Source organism: Elephas maximus, chromosome X, assembly GCF_024166365.1.
Source record: "Elephas maximus indicus isolate mEleMax1 chromosome X, mEleMax1 primary haplotype, whole genome shotgun sequence".
In the NCBI taxonomy this organism is placed as follows: Eukaryota; Metazoa; Chordata; class Mammalia; order Proboscidea; family Elephantidae; genus Elephas; species Elephas maximus.
Genome location: NC_064846.1, coordinates 33,318,026 through 33,337,508, shown reverse-complemented (window position 1 = coordinate 33,337,508; position 19,483 = coordinate 33,318,026). Strand labels below are relative to the sequence as shown.

At 41.7% G+C, this 19,483-nt stretch overlaps 1 protein-coding gene across 6 annotated transcripts in view; it reads left to right on the top strand.

Moving 5' to 3' along the window:
- Positions 1 to 19,483, top strand: part of GRIA3 (glutamate ionotropic receptor AMPA type subunit 3) — a 328,994-nt gene that overhangs the window by 82,280 nt on the left and 227,231 nt on the right. For all 6 annotated transcript variants that reach the window (XR_007515752.1, XM_049871362.1, XM_049871366.1 and 3 more), the window contains exon 3: positions 7,778 to 8,017. Coding sequence is in view for 5 of the 6 variants with exons in the window: in XM_049871362.1 (XP_049727319.1) it covers positions 7,778 to 8,017 (240 nt within the window). In the remaining variant the exon portion in view is untranslated. The remainder of the gene's footprint in view (positions 1 to 7,777; positions 8,018 to 19,483) is intronic.

The following is a 19,483-nucleotide window of genomic DNA, read 5'->3' as shown; positions in this document are numbered from 1 at the left end:
ACTTATGATGTGCATGTGTGTATGTAGAAAATTCCTACACATACACACGCATATACATACCATTTACCACAAAGGATAAAGAAAGAATCTATATACGATACCAGGAAGTAGAAAGGTTATAGATAAAAAGGACTGTCCTTCCTAAAAGAGAACAGTTGTTGACCTTACCCCAAGATAAAACACACATGCACAGAACATATATGTCTTAGTTATCTAGTGCTGCTACAACAGAAATACCACAAGTGGATGGCTTTATCAAAGAGAAATTTATTCTCTCACAGTCTACAAGGCTGGAAGTCCGAATTCAGGGTACCAGCTCCAGGGTAGGTCTTTCTCTCCCTGTTGACTCTGGAAAAATTCCTTGCCATCAATCTTCCTCTGGTCTAGGAGTTTCTCAGTACAGGAACCCTGGATCCAAAGGACGTTCTCACCTCTTGATTCTTCATTCTTGGTGGTAGGAGGTCCCTCTGTCTCTCTGCTTCATTCTTTCTTTTATATCTCAAAAGAGATTGACTCAAGATACAATGTAATCTTGTAGAGGCATAATTTCCTCTAATCCTGCCTCATTAGCATCATAGAGGTAGGATTTACAGCACATAGGAAAATCATATCAGATTACAAAATGGTGGACAATCACACAATACTGGGAATCATAGCCTAGACAACTTGACACACATTTTGGGGGGACACAATTCAATCTATAACAATATATATACTTACAAACCAACAAGCATATTTCACAAGACTGGAAACTTCATCATGGACCAGCATCACAGGTTTAGAAAACACTGGACTACATATTCTTTTGTGGTCCCTCCCTGCTCTAAGCTTCTTTGGTCCATTGGAATTCACTGTACTACAGTATTACCTAGAGAAGCTTCTTGTGATGTATCTCTATCAGTTTCTTCTTAGCTATATTTTCTTCTTCCTGTTTGTTTCAAATGTGATCATTAAGTCAGCAAGAGATTTCAGATTCCTTTTTTCCCTTGATTCAAAAGGGTATGAAAAGCGTTCTGTAAATGATATGCAATATTGTTATTCCAATCTTTGGGGTAATCAAGTTGTTTGACATTTTTGTAATGATGCCTTTTGGAATATGGGTGGTGTAATTAGCTGCCACGCTGTACATTAACAATACCTGTCCCGACCCTACAGGCTTGGAGACTATAAATAAAAGCATGACAGCTGGCTCCAGCCTTGCTTGTCACTCACTATGGAAGGGAACACAGCTGGGGAGCTACACTAGAGTCCGTAGGACTCCAAGATGTAGTCAGAAACAACATCTTCAGTGAGAAGGATTTGGTGTTTTGCTAGTGGGAAGAGATGGAGACAGGCACCCTTAGGAAGCAGACAACATAAGATATTTCATACTGGGAAGGAACAGAAGCCTCAGGTGGAGACAGCATTTAACGAGCACTTTTTTTTTTTTAAGGCATTAGATAGAGAGGGGAAGAGACAGATGACAACGGCTCATTCTTTCTTAACTCATTGCTACCCAGGAATGAAAACAGGAAGGGGCCCTACAGGAGTGGATAGGAAAGGTGAAAGAAAAGAAAAGCTGTGCTACACGGAGACTTGGTGTGAGAATGAGGGCAATGGAGGCTTTAGAGAGGGTATCAGGAGCCAATGGAGGGCAATGTATGCTAAAAAAAAGAGAGCTGGCAAGAGGAAAAAAGCAAAGAAAGAACTATTTAGTTCCCAAGTTACGTGTGAGACACTGTGCTAAGAATTTTCCATGCACCATCTCATTTTATACTCACGTTATGAAAATAATAAAAAGTCACATTTATCATTATGATGTACTTTATATTCTACTTATTTATCTCATTTATCGTCTTTCCCCCCCTTACTAGTATGTAAGTTCCAAGAGGACAGTATCTTTTTTTCACTTCTATATCACCCAACACATATCACAGTGTCTGGCGCATAACGGAAAAAAAAAATTCTGACTCATAGCGACCCTATACAACAGAGTAGAACTGCCCCATAGGGTTTCCAAGGCTGTAATCTTTAGGGAAGCAGACTGCCACATCTTTCTCCCACAGAGCGGCTGGTGGGTTCAAATAGCAGACCTTTTGGTTAGCAGTCAAGAGCTTAGCCACTGTGCCACCAGGGCTCTTGGCACACAGTAGATGCTACATAAATATTAGTTTCATTAATAAATAAATAGCTAGCATTAATTGAGTTTCCATTATGTGCCAGGCACTGTTATAGGTGCTCCACGTGAATTAACTAATTTTAACGTTCACAACGATGCTGAGACAGGTATTATTATTATCCCAATTTTGCAGATGAGGAAACTGGGTCAGAGGCAGAGAGATAAACAATAGACTTTACATTTTAACCTAAATGGTTTAACTCCAGAGCCAGCCTGTGTAATCACTATCCTATCCTGAGTCTCAGAGATGTTAAGTAACTTACACAAAGTTATACAGCTTATGATTGGCAGAGCCAAAATTGGAACCAGTTCTGCCCGTCTTGGAAGCTGCTGCTCTTTTCTCTACACTTCATAACTTCATAAGGTTGCCAAGACAAATATTTTTTCCATCAGCATTTTATCAAGGAGTTGTCTTCTGAAGTAAAGAAACGGGTATGGTTCATTAAGGAGTCAGATAAAGGAAACAGACTTCCCTCCAAGATAATCATGAGTCCCAAAGGATCACCCATCTGTCACTGATTCTCATTGTTGGTATTTAGGGCTGGAGGGAACTGAGAGAAGTAGCCTTGACTAAGAGCTAGCCTTTGAGGTTAAATCACTTTCATGCCAGGTGAATCCTGACCCATGCTGCCCTAGAAAGTCCTGGAATAGGAGGGGTGTGTGTAGGGAGTGCTGATAAAGCATTTCTAAGACACTGCCTCATAATTCACTGCGTGACCTTGTATAAGACACTTCCTCTCTTTGGGTCACAATTTCTTTATGATAGGGAGGAGTCAGAGTAGTATGACTCTGGGTTCAATCAGAAGAGTGCCCTCCACTTCTTCTCTTTTATATAGTGTACTTTTTCATGTCCAACCTCCGTTTGTCAGTTTGTCATACTGTGGTGGCTTGCATATTGCTACAGTGCTGGAAGCTATGCCACTGGTATTTCACATACCAGCAGGGTCACCCTTGGTGGTCAGGTTTCAGTGGAGCTTCCAGATTAAGACAGACTAAGAAGAAAGGCCTGGCAATCTACTTTCAAATATTAGCCTATGAAAATCCTATGGATCATAACAATATTGTCCAATATGGTGCTGGAGGACCAGACCCTAGGTTGGAGGGCAAACATACCAATGATCATGAAGATGGCATAAGACTGGGCAACGTTTAGTTCTATTATACATAAGCTCACCATGAGTCAAAGCCGACTCAAAGGCAACTAACAAAACGGGTTTTCCACATAAAAATTTCAATTGGAGAGAGGATTCCATCATTTAAAACTATGCTTGAAAAATCACTGAAAAAATAAACTTTATATTCTTCCCAGTTCAAAGATTCTAAGCATCTAGAAGCATAAACACTGTCCCTTGGGTCAACTCAGTGTTTCATTCAGCAAGCACTTTCTGCAGCCAGGAATAGGTCCAAGGACCACACTGTGAGAAGCCATTCCAAGGTCCCCTGTGCTCCAGCTTCTCCTACAGGCGATTAACCTTGACTTCATATGGAAGTTGTCCCCACATTGAGCTACTCCTTTCTGAGCCTTCTATTTATTTTAAATGTATATATTGGGGCGTCAGTGAAAAAGAGGAAGAACCTCAACAAGATGAATTGACATAGTGGCTGCAACAATGGGCTCAAACACAGCAATGGTTGTGAGGGTGGCACAGGACCAGGCAGGGTTTCGTTCTGTTTTACGTAAGGTCACTGTGAGTTGAAACTGATTCAATGACACCTAACAACAACAATATTGGGGTGTAGCAAGGGAAACTATGCACAATAGTCAGTATTTACAGGACAACGGTGCCTCTGTTTTATATGAAAGAAGAATGTTTTCCTGATTTTTCTCCTAACACTCTTCTTGCTGCTGTCCAACACTGTGTGTCTGATTTTTGGACCACAGTAGCTCATTGTTCCCTGAGAATTATGGCTGACCTGTAATACTCTTAAGTCTTTTGCTTGAGTCACAACCAATAGCTGCAAGCCTTTCATTTTGCATGCTCAGTTTAGAATTTTTCTCATTTTTATTTTCAGGGGGTTCCCGCATATCTGCTTACCCACACATTCTTATAAGGTCATCCTTTGTCTCACTGTGCCATCATTCACAGGCTTGATGAGTTTACTAGGTGCTCCTTCCTGCAGGTGATTCTTAAAGATCTAGTCAAAAAAAAAAGTTTGGGTTTTATATCTCTCTCTCTCTCTATCTATATACAGACACAATATTATTCTCTTGTTATAAAGTTTTCAAACAAGCAAAAATAACAACATGTTGTTTAGGTGTGAGTGTCTGTACATTTTTAAAGGCCAAGGAAATGATGAATACAAAATTTTGGATAGTAGTTAGCTTGTGGGGGGGATGTCAAGACAAAGAGATGAGATAGAGGAGGAATACATCGGTATAAATAAGTTAATGGTTTTTTTTTTTAACGTGGTAATGTTATAGTTCTTAGATTGGGTGATGGGTTTATGGGTATTCATTATATTCCAAATATAAATAGATTAATGCAATAACATTTGAAAGACCCATGTATGAACTAGTAACAATTATTTTGCACCCCTGAGTTTCAAAAAAAACATTACAAGAAAAACACAAGATTTTTCTATTAACCGTAATTCACCACTATAACATACTTACTTTTATTTTCCATTTTCTTTCGGTCTGTCAAAAGCTTGTGAAACACTAAGTGGCTCATGTCTATAGGTTTTCCTATCTCCAAGTTTTTTTTTTTTCTACCTCAATGATTGTCCCTAAGCTAGTCAGGTTGAGTTTCTCTGTGTTGAAAATATATTGCTTTTCCCCAAGAGGTTCCTTTTGAATAGTGTTCTTGGGTCCTCGTCTTTCTCTTGGGCCTTGCACGCTTGTTTGTATGGATCCAAGAATTCCTAGCTACCTTCTTAATCATTATGATGAAGAGCCGTGATTGCTTGTTCTAGCCTTTCAGCTCCATGACCATTAAAAAACCCGTTGCCGTCAAGTTGATTCCGGCTCATAGTGACCCTATAGGACAGAGTAGAACTGCTCCATATGGTTTCCAAGGGGTGCCTGGTGGATTCAAACTGCCAACCTTTTGGTTAGCAGCCATAGCTCTTAACTGCTATGCCACCAGGGTTTCCCCATGACCATTAGTAAGGATGGATTCTTTCTAGGGTTGCCAGTTAAAATACAGGATTCCTGGTTAAAATGGAATTTCAAATAAACAACAATTTTTTTTAAAACATCAAGTATGAATTTGGGATATACTTATACTAAAAAAAGAATGTTTATCTAAAAATCAAATTTAACTGGGATTCCTGTATTTTTATTTGCTAAAACTTATCTCATTTTGGTCAAAAATTGCTCTTTAAGTCATTGTTAGGTTTGGGTCCTGGGATGTGAGTTTTAAAATCAGAAAAACTTAGGTTCAAATCCAGGCTCCTCTCCTTAAGAGACAGACTTTTTTTTTTTTTAAGTCTCGAATTCTTATCTATAAAATAGGAATAATAGCAATACCTCATAAGGTTGTTGAGAATATTTTTATAGCACTGAGCACAGTGCCTGGAACATACTAAGTACTCAATGGCTGTTATTATTATTGTGAATTTTACACAGAACATTATGTGCTCAGCCAAGATTTGACCTGGTAGTGCAGAACTCTCCATCTACAGGCTTAATTTGGGAATGGGACTCTTTAGTATCTCCCTTGGTGATGCTTAAGGCAAAATGGCATCTAGCTTCTTCCTTTTTGTTTCTGGGTAGTCCACGTGATCCCTGTCATGAAGTACCCTATACTCATTATCTAGTTGGCTTTGTCCTTTTTATATAAAGACCTGCGTGTGTGGGTGCGCGCGCGCGCATGAGCACATGCACTCCCTCCCTCTTGGAAGTCACTTAGAGTTCCTCAAATCGGGGGCTATTGTTTTCTGATGCTTGAATGGCTGATAATCACTTTTGAGATGTTACCCTCAAGCCAGTGACTAATGGGTTTGACTGATAATAGGGAGCAGTCCTAATCAAAGTAGGTTTAAATAGAATACTTGGAAAGCAAGAAACCACAGATACTGAGAACTCTTCATTTCTCACAACAGGGTCAATAAATGAGTTAAATTGTTTTTCCACTTGCCTTCATCCTACTGCTTTCTATCTTTTTGGTGCGTGATACCTTTACCATTTCCCCTCTTAGAGAGGACTCCAGATTCTATGCATTCGAGTCTTTGATCCACCTATCCCATCAGAGCTTACCCGTCTGCTTTCCCATTGTCCTGGCATATAATCAAACATATTAATTTATCTTAACATGCTAATGGCTGAAAAAGGTTCTATTTAATCTCTCTCCCAAGCCACAGATTCTTTTCAGCACCCTAAAACCTGAAGAAGTAAGCCTAAGCATTTAGGGCATCATCACAGATCAGGGAGACCATGCAGACCCCCTTAAATCATACCACATTATCAGCTGCCTGTTCTGTTTCACATGAATGGAAGGGAGCAGTGGTGCAGATAATCTAAAGATCATTTCCACTTGGTTTGGGAATGCACCACACAATGTTGTTGTAGCTGATTTGCCATGCTAATTATGGTCTACTGAAACTATTACTGAAATTGGTTCACATTTCTTAAGATAATATGGGCCAGAAGGGAAAAGAGGTAATGGTATGGCCCACTTTGAAATGAAGGCAAGTTGACACCAATCATGAGGGGAAAATGAAAGTTCTACACATGGGCTAATGGAGTTTACAAGATAAATGTGAAAGGATCGAGACAGAACTTTGCCAGTTATGCATGAGTGGAATAGGCAACCACTACCTTGTGTGACTCACTGGGCACTAAAAGACCCATCTTCCTACTGGCCCGACTGGAATCTAAAAATCTTCCCTGGGTGATACAAATAGTTTGTGTTTAGCTACTAAACAGTTAAGTGCCCAACTAATTGCCGAAAGTTTGGTGGTTTGAACCTCATCCAGAGGTGCCTCAGAAGAAAAGCCTGGCGATCAGCTTCTGGAAGTCACAGCCTCGAAAATCCTATGGAGAAGTTCTACTCTGACACACACTGCCTTGCCATGAGTCAGAATCAACTCAATGGCAATGGATTCTTTGTTAGTATCCTATCTTAAGGGTCTTAATCATAATAAAACTGAGGTTAAGGCATTATGTAACCTAGGAGGAACAACACATTTCCCAGCAGGCACATTAGCAGTTTATCTGATTAAATCATCAGCCATCACTATCACCTAGCAGAAAAAGCACTGAAGGCGTGAAACTCAAAACAGTTGTACCTTGATGGGGCATGGGTACACTAAGAGGTCCCTGGGAAGGTATGGTGGGAGCACAAGAGCACCGAGTGCCTGCCTTGGGGGTAAGGTGAGAAGGTTGCTAAAAGAGGGTAAGACATCTTTACCACCTTCCTTCACATGTATTCTTCATTTCCTGTTCACGGTGGACATAAAGAACATGCAATTGCATCAAATAAATTCTTCCCTCCTTACTCTTCTGCTGGGCAACTAGGCTTCCAAGGGCTTCTGGAGATTGATTTCAGTGATCTTGGTTTTCTTTTGAGGCTTGTAATACAGAGCCAATGCTTAACTGTACGTTGTATTTCCAACCCTACAAGCTGCAACAAGGGACCATGGGGCTATTGAAATTTTCTTCTCTTTTTCTTGTTACAGTCTGCTCCCAGTTCTCGAGAGGGGTGTATGCCATCTTTGGATTCTATGACCAGATGTCAATGAACACCCTGACCTCCTTCTGTGGGGCCCTGCACACGTCCTTTGTCACACCCAGCTTCCCCACTGACGCAGACGTGCAGTTTGTCATCCAGATGCGCCCAGCCTTGAAGGGCGCTATTCTGAGTCTTCTGGGTCACTACAAGTGGGAGAAGTTTGTGTACCTCTATGACACAGAAAGAGGTAAGTAAAGGCATCTGCTCTCCTCTTTGGATACTTACGTAAAAGTGGTATTTAACCTTCCTCAACTCGTGTTCCGTTTTCTCCCAGTGAATAAAATCTTATGTTCTCTTTGAATTTTACTTGACATTTCAAATAAATTGAAGATCAAAAAATCAAGGCAATGGTGATTTTGGAATCTAATTTTTCAAACTATGTATGTCCTCTCCCCCTGACCCTGAACAGGGGTTTGGGATACCCTCCTGGTTGAGAGTGACTGTTGTTGAAAAAGACAGAGGAAAAGTACCTCAGTCTAAAATGGACAGAGGACTAAGCAGGAAAGTTTTGGAAAATTAATTTTATCAGAGACTGTAAGTATTCCCGCTTCACTGATGAGAAAACTGAAGCCCAAAGAGGAAATGTGCTTTTTCACAAAGCAGTTTAACCACAGAGCAGGGGCTGGTACTGGTGTCTCCTGCTTCCACGGCTTGTCGCACCAGATCACATTAGGCTTTCAGCTAACAGGGCCTCAGCAATTACGTGATAAGCGGAGACTGGCTAAAGTTGGGCTTTGAGGGACGGCTGGTTTTTCTAAAGTGAGATAATATGCGGAAGACACACTCTATTGAAACAGTCTCTGAAATTAAGGATCTGATCTTAAGCAGTATCCAGTAAGATGTAATAATTAACTAGCTAAAGCGTACACATCATAATTCAGCTAAATAGACTGCTCCAAAACACAGTCATGTTTGAGAGGTTCATCAGTAAAATTAAGGGATGATTCCAGAAGACAATGTTACATTATCAGTTGTTTTCTGTAACTCTGGTCAAAGGCTGGGGATGGTTCTCTCTGACTCAGGGTAAGAAGGAGCAGATAGAAGACCTATTTACCTGAGGCATGCCTGGAAAGGAAGTCTTTCTTGGTAACTTAACTTGAAGGGCTCTTTTGCTCTCGGGAACCCAGAGCCCTCTTTACTTCACTCTCACTTTGCTGAGTCATCAAGCTCTATCAGGCAATACCAAGGGCTGTATTTGCCTATGGTACTTACCTCTAAATATTATCAAATTTCATGAACCTAAGTTCAAGCTTGCCACTAACTAGCTCCGTGACCTGACCAGTTCACTGAAGCTCTCTTGCCCTTAGAATCCTCATCTAAAGTGTGTCCCTTCTTAATGTAGTATTCTATGATTCTGTGATTTTTGAGGTATTATACCAGACACAGGACACTTCGTATCTTGCTACTAACCCCAACTTAAATATTATCAGTTAATTAGTCAATCATTTCTACAAGCTGTTATCAACTCCCCATGCTGTGCTCAAATCCTGTGATAGATGCTGTATACAATATTGTCCCAATGTGGGTGGACAGAAAAAGACATTCATGAAACAAGTCATAAACGGTACAGAACAATATTAAATTGAGTGCTAACCTACATGATACTCACTCTGGTTGCTGTAAAATTGTGAAAAGGGAGCACTCCAGGAAAGTGGAGCTGTGGACAAGCTTGCTAGAGGAACTAGGCCTTGAAGGATAGGTAAGTTGTGGATTGCAAGAGAGGAAGGAGATGAGGGTGGGGAAAACAGAATGAACAAAGGGCAGGGTCAGGAAGGAGCACTGTGTGTTCGTGCAGAGCCTTTCCTGACTAGGGCTCCAAAAGAGTTCGAACATTTACTTCACAATTTGCTAAATTTCGGTTCATTTCACTTCTCTCAAACACTGAGGATGAATTAGACTCTTTCCATGAACTATATACAGTGTGATCTAGCGCATTAATCAGTTGCCGCGGAGTTGATTCCAACTCACGGTGACTTCCTGTGTGTCAGAATAGAACTGCGCTCCATGGGGTTTCCAGTGGCTGGTTTTTTAGAAGTAGATGGCCAGGCTTTTCTTCGGAGGTACCTCAGCTGAGCGTGTTAACCATTTGTACCTCCAAGGGGCTCTTATCTAGTGCATAGCAGTCTAATTTTTAGAACTGATAGGAAGTTTGTAAATCAGGGAGCTTCTCTCCTGAAACTTTAAAAACTGAAGATTAGTTCTACTAATACTGTCAGCTACCATTGATTCAAGAAGAGATGTTACAATTAATGTATTTCTCCTCTTCCTTCCTTCTCTGCTCATTAGCTCTCTATTAGGTGAAAGGAAGCAAAAGTTCATGTAAGTCTGTTTCTTATCTCTGCATCTTTTCTCAAATCATCTCACTAAGTTGGGACAATTTTGTGATCTTGGAACCAAAAGAAACCTCCTTTCTGACTAATGATTGTTCATATTCTTTCCACTATAGCCGTTTAGCTGGTAGGGCTAATCCACTCTGCTTAGGAGATACTAATATTTTCCATAAACCTTTATACTCATTTCCCCTTGGAAAGCCTTCCCAAAACACTGTGCCATGATCCCATTTCAAATTTTTTCAATGATTTTCTGTTGCCCACATTGAAAAGAATGCAGTCTATTCTTCAAGGTTCACCATAATTGTGTCGTAATCAACTAACAAACCTGTTCTCCCTCTGCTACCTAACTGTAGGCAGATCCCGTTTGCCCCGTTGCCCAAGTGTGCCAGAATCATGCCTGCCTCAGCAACTTCATTTCTCTTACTACTGCCTGGAATCCTCTCCTTCACCTTGATTATAAAAATTCTGCTCATTTATCCATTCTTTAAAACCCAGCTAAAATTCTACCTTCCCCAGGTAGTCTTCCTTGATGATTTCAGCTCACAATGATTCATTCATTCATTCATTCATCTGTCCAATAGGTGTTAGGGTTACAATGATGACCAAGATAGATATGGTGTCTGCTGTTATAAATCTTTCATTTTAATGAAGAAGAGAGACAAAAACCAAGTAAACCAACAGATAAAATAATTATGCATTTAGATAAGGTACTATGACAGAAACAAAGAGACAGATACTAATGGATGGGAGCTAATTTAAAAAAGCACAATCACTGAAGGCCTCATTGAGAAGAGGTCATTTAAGCTGAGAACTAAAGGATGAGAAGGAGACAGCCATGTGAATAGTACAGGGAAGGAGTATTCCAAGCACAGGAAAGAGCATGTGCAAAGGTCCTGTCACAGGGAAGAGCTCAGCATGTTTGAGGAACTGAAAGAAGACCAGTGTGGCTAAAGGATAGTGAAGAGAGAAGCATGGACTTAGATGACACTGTAAAGGTAGACAGGGGCCAGATCATGGCCATGGAGTATGGACAAGAGGCATGATAAGGAGTTGGGATTTCATTCTAACTGCAATGCAAAGTCATTGGAGGATTTTGAGTAGGGTAGTCACATAATGATGTCCCTGGATAGTGGAAACAATTAAGCGCTCGGCTGCTAACAAAAAGGTTGGTAGTACAAGTCCACCTAGAGGTGACTCTGAAGAAAGGCCGGTGATCTACTTCTGAAAAGTCAGCCACTGAAAACCCTATGGAGCACATTTCCACTCTGACACCCATAGGGTTGCCATGAGTCAGAACCAGCTTGATAGCAACGGATTTTAGTCACATGATATAAGTTTCTGTGGAGAATGGAGTGTGATACAAGAGTGGAAGAAGAGAGGCTACTGGAAAGGCCATTGTGGCCATCCAGGTGAGAAATAATGGTGGCTTGGACTAGACTGGAGAGGAAGAAAAGTGAATGGAGTTGATATACATTTTGGAAACAGAATTGACAGGACTTGGAGACAGATTGGCTGTGGGATGTGAGGAAGAGGAAGGATTTATGGATGACTATGAAGGTTTTGGCTTAAGAGACGGGTAGATGGTGGTGCTGTTTACCGAGGTGACTGGGTGGGAGGAAAGCTAGTTTTGAGGATCAGATATCTCGCCTGCCTTTGAACGCCCACAAGACCCTTTTGTCCATGTTATTCACTTGGCACTTCAGTAGAACTGCTTTCTGTTGTTATTTCACTGGGAGTGCTATATACTTTCTCAAGTCCTTCTCTCCAGCCGGATAATAAGCGCTTGGGTAGCTGCTAGATGTATACTTTGTGCCTCCTCTGTTACATAACACAGGCCTGGACACATAATTAGTGCTTTCCCATCCCACGACTGATTTTTCAGGAATAAGCCCTATGTTTTTTTTTTTTTTTTTTATGTTGGGCGGAAAGAAAAAGAACAGAACAGAAACAAAAGGGTGGGGGGAGAAAGGGATGGAAGGAGGGAGGAAGGAAGCCCAATTTCAAAATCAAACCATTTGATAGTAAAATATTCATTAAAGTTTCTATTCTGTATTTTCTCACCTTTCTACAATGATCATGTATTGCTATAGTAATAAAAATCATAGAGAGAAATGAAACTGCAAAATACAGTTATAGAATATTTGCAATTATATAAGAGAGAGATGGAAGACAAAGAAACAAAAGGGAGTGCCTATAATTTTTTTTTTTACAAATGATGTGACTCGACTATATACGGGCAGGGATGAGCAAGGAGCTGAGAAATGGGGTAAACATTTGAGGTCATTTAAAAGATTTATAGCACAATCAGAGAAATGTTACCCCAGAAAATAGGAAACATTTCGGGGTTTTCATGGCTATTCTTTGATTTTGATCTGCAGAGAAAGGTCTGATTTTGTGTTGGTAGGACATCACGTTGATGCTTGGTTACTGAAAGGCTGCCTTGGTTCATTAATAGAAAATTGAAAGTTGTACTCTTGGTGCTATATACATAAAGGCTCAGCTCTTGGAAAAATGGTGAGGTTGACTAGGTGTGTCATTTGTTACCTCTGTACCCACTCTTCTTCATTGGCACCCTTACCCAGGGATCCTTACTATGGTATTTGTCCACATCTGCCTTTCCTGGCAGGAGCAAAGCTCAGATGTTTCTGTCCCAAGCTGCCTCCACATCTCCATAAAAAAAAAAAAAAAAACTTTCCTGTCCTGCATCTCATTCCCACTGATCAATAGTCTTTCTCTACTAGCAACAACAGCTCAGCTGACCGATTCATTCATGTTAATTTATCTATGGCTATTAATGACTTAATGTGTTAGTGCCCTCAGGGAAGAAATTTGTATTCAGGCAAGGGCCTTCTGTAGCCATAGAACCTTAATCCAAAGTGTGATTCTCTAACTCTGAGATCTCAGGCACCACAAGTCCAGTTTGGGAGGTCCTTTGCCAACAGGCCTTCCTACCTAGAAAGTCCTAAAACGATGCCAGGTAGGTGGTCACCTCTTCCTGTTTTCTGTGAGATGTATCTTTTGGATGTAAATCCCCCAGCTCTCTGTGGTGCTATCATTTCCCCCAGAAGAACAACATACCTGAGAACTGCAGCCAGACTCTCTCGTGCACCTGACAACTCTCCTTGGCTTCAATGGGCACAGCCCACAGAGATGAAAGAAGCTGGCCCAGGCTGTGGCTCTCAGCTTAGATAATGAGATAATAGCTCTAGGTGCCCTTTGAGGCAAGTAGTCCCTATCTTCTTGCCGGTGTTCAATAAACTCCTGCTGTCTCTCATTGTCAGCCTGAAACTCCCTACTCAGTTCCCAAGTAACTCTCTGGAGGTCAACAGCCTTCTAACAGACGTTTCTGTTAGTTCTAGAAGGTTGTCGCAGGAAATCGGGCAGTTGTAACAAGTAGCCTATCAGTCAACAAGCAATTATTGGGCATTTCCTAGCGCAAGCTTGTGCTAGGCCAGTGATAGAGTTTAAAAGAGAACCAGAATTAGGCCCTGCCTTTGAGCAGTTGACAGTCCCATTGGTGTAACAGTGATTTATTGCAGGGGCCTGAAAAAAATGAATTTTTAAACCAATTGCTCCAACATCTGCCAATGACATTTGCATTCATTAGGACAGACAGCTTGTGACAAGATTAGAGTGGCCAGATAGCTAGGAAAGTGGGAAAATGTTGGAAGGTCCTGCAGGGCTTAAGGGGTAAAGAGATTCTCTAAGACAAGGAGAAAATGGCCTCTCCTCAGAGGACCGTGAATGTTATCACACTGGCTGCATTTGAACTCAACTAAGACAGAAGCAGAGCTTCAATTCTATGCTGCCATTCACCACCTACTTACATAACTTAGCCTAGTCCCTTCCATCCAGTTCTACTTTCCCAAATAAAGCACAGAATCAATTCTCTCTGTGTCCCTGTCTCTCTGTCTCTCTCTCTGTCTCTGGCTCTCCCTTCCATGCCTCCTCCATCTTTCTTTCTCCATACACACACAAATGCAAATCAACAGCATAAATCAACAACAACAAACGAAACTAAACCCAGTGCCATCGAGTCGATTTCAACTCATAGTGACCCTATAGGACAGAGTGGAACTGCCCCATAGAGTTTCCAAGGAGCGCCTAGTGGATTCGAACTGCCAACCTTTTGGTTAGCAGCTATAACACTTAACCACTATGCCACCAGGGTTTCCTATGAATCAACAAAGCCCCATTATTGTCATCACTTTACCCTCATAAGAGTAGCTATCGTTTCTTGACCACTTACTATGCATTAGACCCTGAGCTAGTTCTTTACATGGATTACTTCGTTTAATCCTCATAACATCCCTGCATCTTTACAACTAAGAAAACTGAGGCATAAAATGGTTAAGTGATGGTTCTTAGTGTCACACAGTTAGGAGGAAGTAACAAAAGCAGGATGAAACCTAGGTCTGCCACGTTCCAAAGCCGGTGTGCTTTTCACTGGGCTCACATACGGCCTCCCAGACTTCTGACATTTGAAAACAGCTATTATCTCTGCCCTTAGTTTTGCCTTGACCAGGCAAACACTGCTATTTCCTTCAGTCATTCTTCAAAAGACCCAGCACACAGAGCTTCCTTATCCTGGCTGTCTTCTGTGGATGCATTCCAATCTGTCAATTTCCTTCCTAAAACATGGTACCCACAAATGAACACAATAGCTGGTAGTACCAGGGTACCAGGGATCCAGATAAGCAAGAGGTCAAAAATCCATGTTAAAGGGCAGAGGAGTAGCAAAGGTGAAGGCAGGGAAAAAGCAGAGTTCTAAATGCAGGCAGATAGGTGGGTTTGCTCAAGGTGTGTATCAATGGGCTGCTCTGGTAGGGACCTGATCCTGAGGTGAAGGGAACTCTCTGCAGCAGAGACAGTTTCCAGAGCAGAGAGGGATCTGAACTTGCAGGTCCTCGTAGCCAAAGGGCCATATCTGGTTGGAGAGGAAAAAGGTAAGGAGAAGACTGACGAGAGGTTCTGTCACGGGTACTTGGAAGAGACTTGAGAGAAAGTAGCACGTACCTTAATTTTAAAAAAGGGGGGGACAGACTACCTTGGATTTTTTTTTCTCCTCTACTTTAAGACCTGATTAAAGGATGTGTGAAGGTAACAGATGGCTCCAATTCTAATCATGTCCATTTGCCTTCTGGGAAAATCAAAGCCAAGTGAGTTTTTATTGAAATTCAAGCTACTTTTTACATTTGAATAAATGAGGAAGGCCCAGAGAGTACATTATCCTGTGAGGGACAGATCCTAAATTCCCCTGTTAGAGCAGCAATAATCGGGGTTGACAGCACCTGAGACATTTGGTAGTTTCTGCAGCCTGCCTAATCTATTGTGATGAGTCTTCAACTATGAGAGCATCTTGAAAGCCGGCACAATAATAATAGTGAATGAATATTTGGACTGGATTGTGAATAAAAGACTATACATCTGTCTGTAATGAGAATTTCATTGAAAATGAAAATACTGAAGCTGTCATTTTTTTTAATACTTCCATTTGCACATCCTTGACTGCTTTGGGGCATAAAAAGAGAAAGTGCCGAGCAATTTGTTGTCAGCTCTTGAAATAAATTATCATTTAAACACTTCCTCTCCACAAAGGTTATTAGCTTAGTAGCTTGTTCCTGGGGTTGGACCATCAGTAGGGGAAAAAAAAAAATCACAAGACGTTAAACTCCCCTTTCAAAAGCTGAATATTAGTTACTGTGGAAATTGTTCTCGCAGTAGCTTAACGTATTTTGTCGGACCTCTCCCATGCTGCAGATCAGACTGCAGTGGCTATTAATAAATACTGTCATATTTTACAGCTGTCATGCAAAGCCGAAAAAAGGCTTCGCTGTGATTAGATCCTGTTTACTGTAATATTTCCAGCTCAGACTCAGAAAGGCATTTTCCCTATAAAGGTATTTTCCATAAGTAGAATATTTCTGCATCAAACAACATGACTAATTTTAATGTATCATTAACTCCTTGGTGACAGTGAATTTGAGGTTCAATTGACTTCATTGCCAGAGATACATTCCTCTCCAGAGACGCATTAAGCTAAAATGTCAAATTTTCTCCCTTGGGTTGTCCTTCATAAGCGAAGACTGTGCTGCTGTCAGGAGACGTGCCCTGAGCACCATCCTCCCCCCATGGAAGGACAGTTTTGCACTGGTTTTATCCACCTCCTTTTGCCCCATCCCTCTTGTGACCAATGACATTGTTTGCAAGACAGCTGGCTGGGATTTAGGGTAGGAATGTTGCTTCAGTGGGCTAGCTAGAAATTCTGTCTCCTGAGCTAAAGTGCCATCTTATGAGAAAAAAAGGGGGAAAAAAAAAAAGATCTCTAGCCCTCCTACCATTCTACCATGCATTAGTTATTTGGAATGCTATTCGGATCTCTGAAAAAAGAAGGTGAAAACTAGCCAGGTTGCTTTTGCTCTGACCTTTCACTGCTTTTCACTGAGCTGCTTGAGGAATTAACCCTCACTAAACTGAATACCCTGTTGATGCAGTGGTTAAGAGTTATGGCTGCTAACCAAAAGGTTGGCAGTTTGAATCCATTGGCGCTCCTTGAAACCCTATGGGGCTGTTCTACTCTGTCCTATAGGGTCGCTATGAGTTGGAATTGACTTGACAGCAATGGTTTTTTTTTTTAAGCTGAATATCAAGGAGTACTGGTAGCACAGTGGTTAAAGCACTTGGCTGCTAACTGAAAAGTCAGCAGTTTGAACTCACCAGCCACTCCACAGGAGAAAGATACAGCAGTCTGCTTATGTAAAGATTATAGCCTTGGAAACCCTGTGGGGTAGTTCTACTCTGTCCTATAGGATAGCTATGAGTCGGGATTGACTCCATGGCAATGGGTTTGGTTTTTTGGTTTTAAGATGAATATCTTAAAGGGTTAGTGGAAGTGGATGATCTATAAATTCAGGGTTTGGGCCTGAGAGTTCCTTGGGATGGTTCTTCTAAATGTTCCTTGCGGAAGAGACAGGCTGTGGTGTAGACCTGCAACTGTGATTTTGAGGTTCTCCCTTGAGGTCCTTTAACCAATTAAAGCCAAGGCAGGGTTGTTGTGAGAGTGAAATGGGAGAAGGCATGTAAAGTCTTTAGCACCAAGCTGAACAGGGTCATTTGCTCAATAAATTTTAGCTCTTATTATTTTACTATCATTATAGAATAGTGGTCCAGGAAGGGGGGTGATTTGGCAATGTCTAGAGACATTTTTGATTGTTGCCACTGGGGTGGGGGGCAGAGGTGCTACACATCCTACAATGCACAGGACAGTCCCCCTGCAACAAATACTCATCCAGCGCAAAATGTCAATAGTGCCGAGGTAGCAGCAGGGTCAAGGGATGAATGGTTGCCGGCATCCCTCAAGGGGTTGTCAGTGAATCAATCCAGCGTTCATTGAGTACCTCTTAACTGTGCCTCGCTCATTGTTAAGGGTTATGTTCAAAAATAGGAAACAGAGCCCTCACCTTTGAAGAGCTCACATCATAGTCAGAGAGGTGGGATAATATTAATGCACATGAAGCAAAAAACATGTAAAAAAAAAAAAAAAGCAGCATAAAGCAAGAGCTAGATTGTATGATAAGGATTTGAAGTACTAATGGGAATCCAAAGAAGAGAAAGTTCACACTAGGCAAACTGGACTAGTCAGGAAAGGCTCTGTGGAAGACGATACACATTTTTCTGAGCCTACCACAGAGCTCCTTCCCCTAACAATGACCTTGCCCCGATTGCTAAGGCCAAGTTGATATCTAGAACCAAAGCAACATGGCGTTCCCATCAACGCACCCAAAAGTCAGAGCTCAGGGCAAGAAACACAATTAAAAGAAAAACCAAAAAAGGAACAATGTTCCTTTTACTAAATGGAAAGCAATTACAGGGTTGTTGAAAATAGGCAGTAAACAAAGGGAGGGAGGGAAAGACTGGCAAAATTCCATTTTCCCAACTAATCCTGTAACAAAAGTGCAATTTGCAACAAAATCAACAGTGCTCTCTCTCTCTCTCTCTCTCAGTCAAACACATGATGCCTAGCAGAAAAATGTATGTACAGAAGCTGGGAGGGCAGAATGCACTGTCGATTGGGGAGGAGAAAGGAGCAGTGGTTAAGTTGGAGCACAGCTCACTCTCCCCAGCTCCCAGGGTCTCTGTAGAGCACCTTCACTCAGGGGGGAAAAAAAAGGGAGGCACAAATAGAGACTACTTCCCTTTCCAACTTCCTGGACCCGTTCCAATCCATACATTGCCAGTGTCAGTTGCTGTCCTGCTTTGTCAACTCCACAAACGATCTGATTAATTCTCTGGTGCTAACTGCCTCAGCGGGCTTTCTCGGCAGTAGAACAGAGGCTAATTAAGATCATGTCAGGCAATGGAGGCTGACAGGTTATGTTCCTGGACCACACTGAACTTTTCGAGGGTGCTTCAACCTCACGGCAGGCAGGCAGTACTTGGCCAGGCACGGATCCCGTAGCCACTGATTCCTGCGTCAACAGGCTGCTGTTTTGTCAAGGATTTATATCCTTCTCCTTGGGGTAATCAGCTGCCACTGTGTTCACTTTCAATTGCGTTCCTTCAGCTCTCTTTCATTTGAATTTTTAATATGCTTGTAAACAAAGTTAACAATTAATAGCGGGGTCATTTTCCCTCCTAAATCACGTGCATGTGTGTTTGAGAGAGAGGAGAGAGAGAGGAGAAAGAGAGCGTGAGACTGTGTGAGTGCGTGTGTGTGTGTCTCACCGGCAATATAGCCCACAGAGGTAAGTTTAGGACAAATAAAAAGAAGCCCTACTTCTCACAGCAGGTAGAAAACGGAGGAAACATATGGAACTCGTTATACCAAGTGGTGGATTAGACTGAAAATATAAATAGCTTCTCCATCTCCATCCCCCGCCCCCCGACCAAATGAAGGTGTAGACAGACTCATGGATGATAGACCCATAGTGAGTTATTAAGAGAAACAGAGGTGTTTGGAGATTTCTCCAAACTGAGGTTGACACAAGCTGCACAGTAGAGTTTTGGAGCCATGTTGGCCTCCCCACCAGCAAATGGTCACACAGAGCAGTAGGCATTTTACAGCCCGAGTTGTTTACAGATAATCTCAAGGGTCCTCTCTGCATCTAGGGAGTAGGGAGCAATGCTCAGAAATAGAGGAAAGTTTGCTGGGAACATTCTATCTCATCTCATGTATTCAGAGCCACCAAGCCAATCACACATCAAGAATACCCTTCTGCGAGACATGATTGGCCCAGTTAAGGGTGTTGAAGAAAAGCATCCTCAAACCAGGGACCTTGGAAACCTCAGTTCCAGGCCCAGCTCTTCCACTAAGTAGCTGT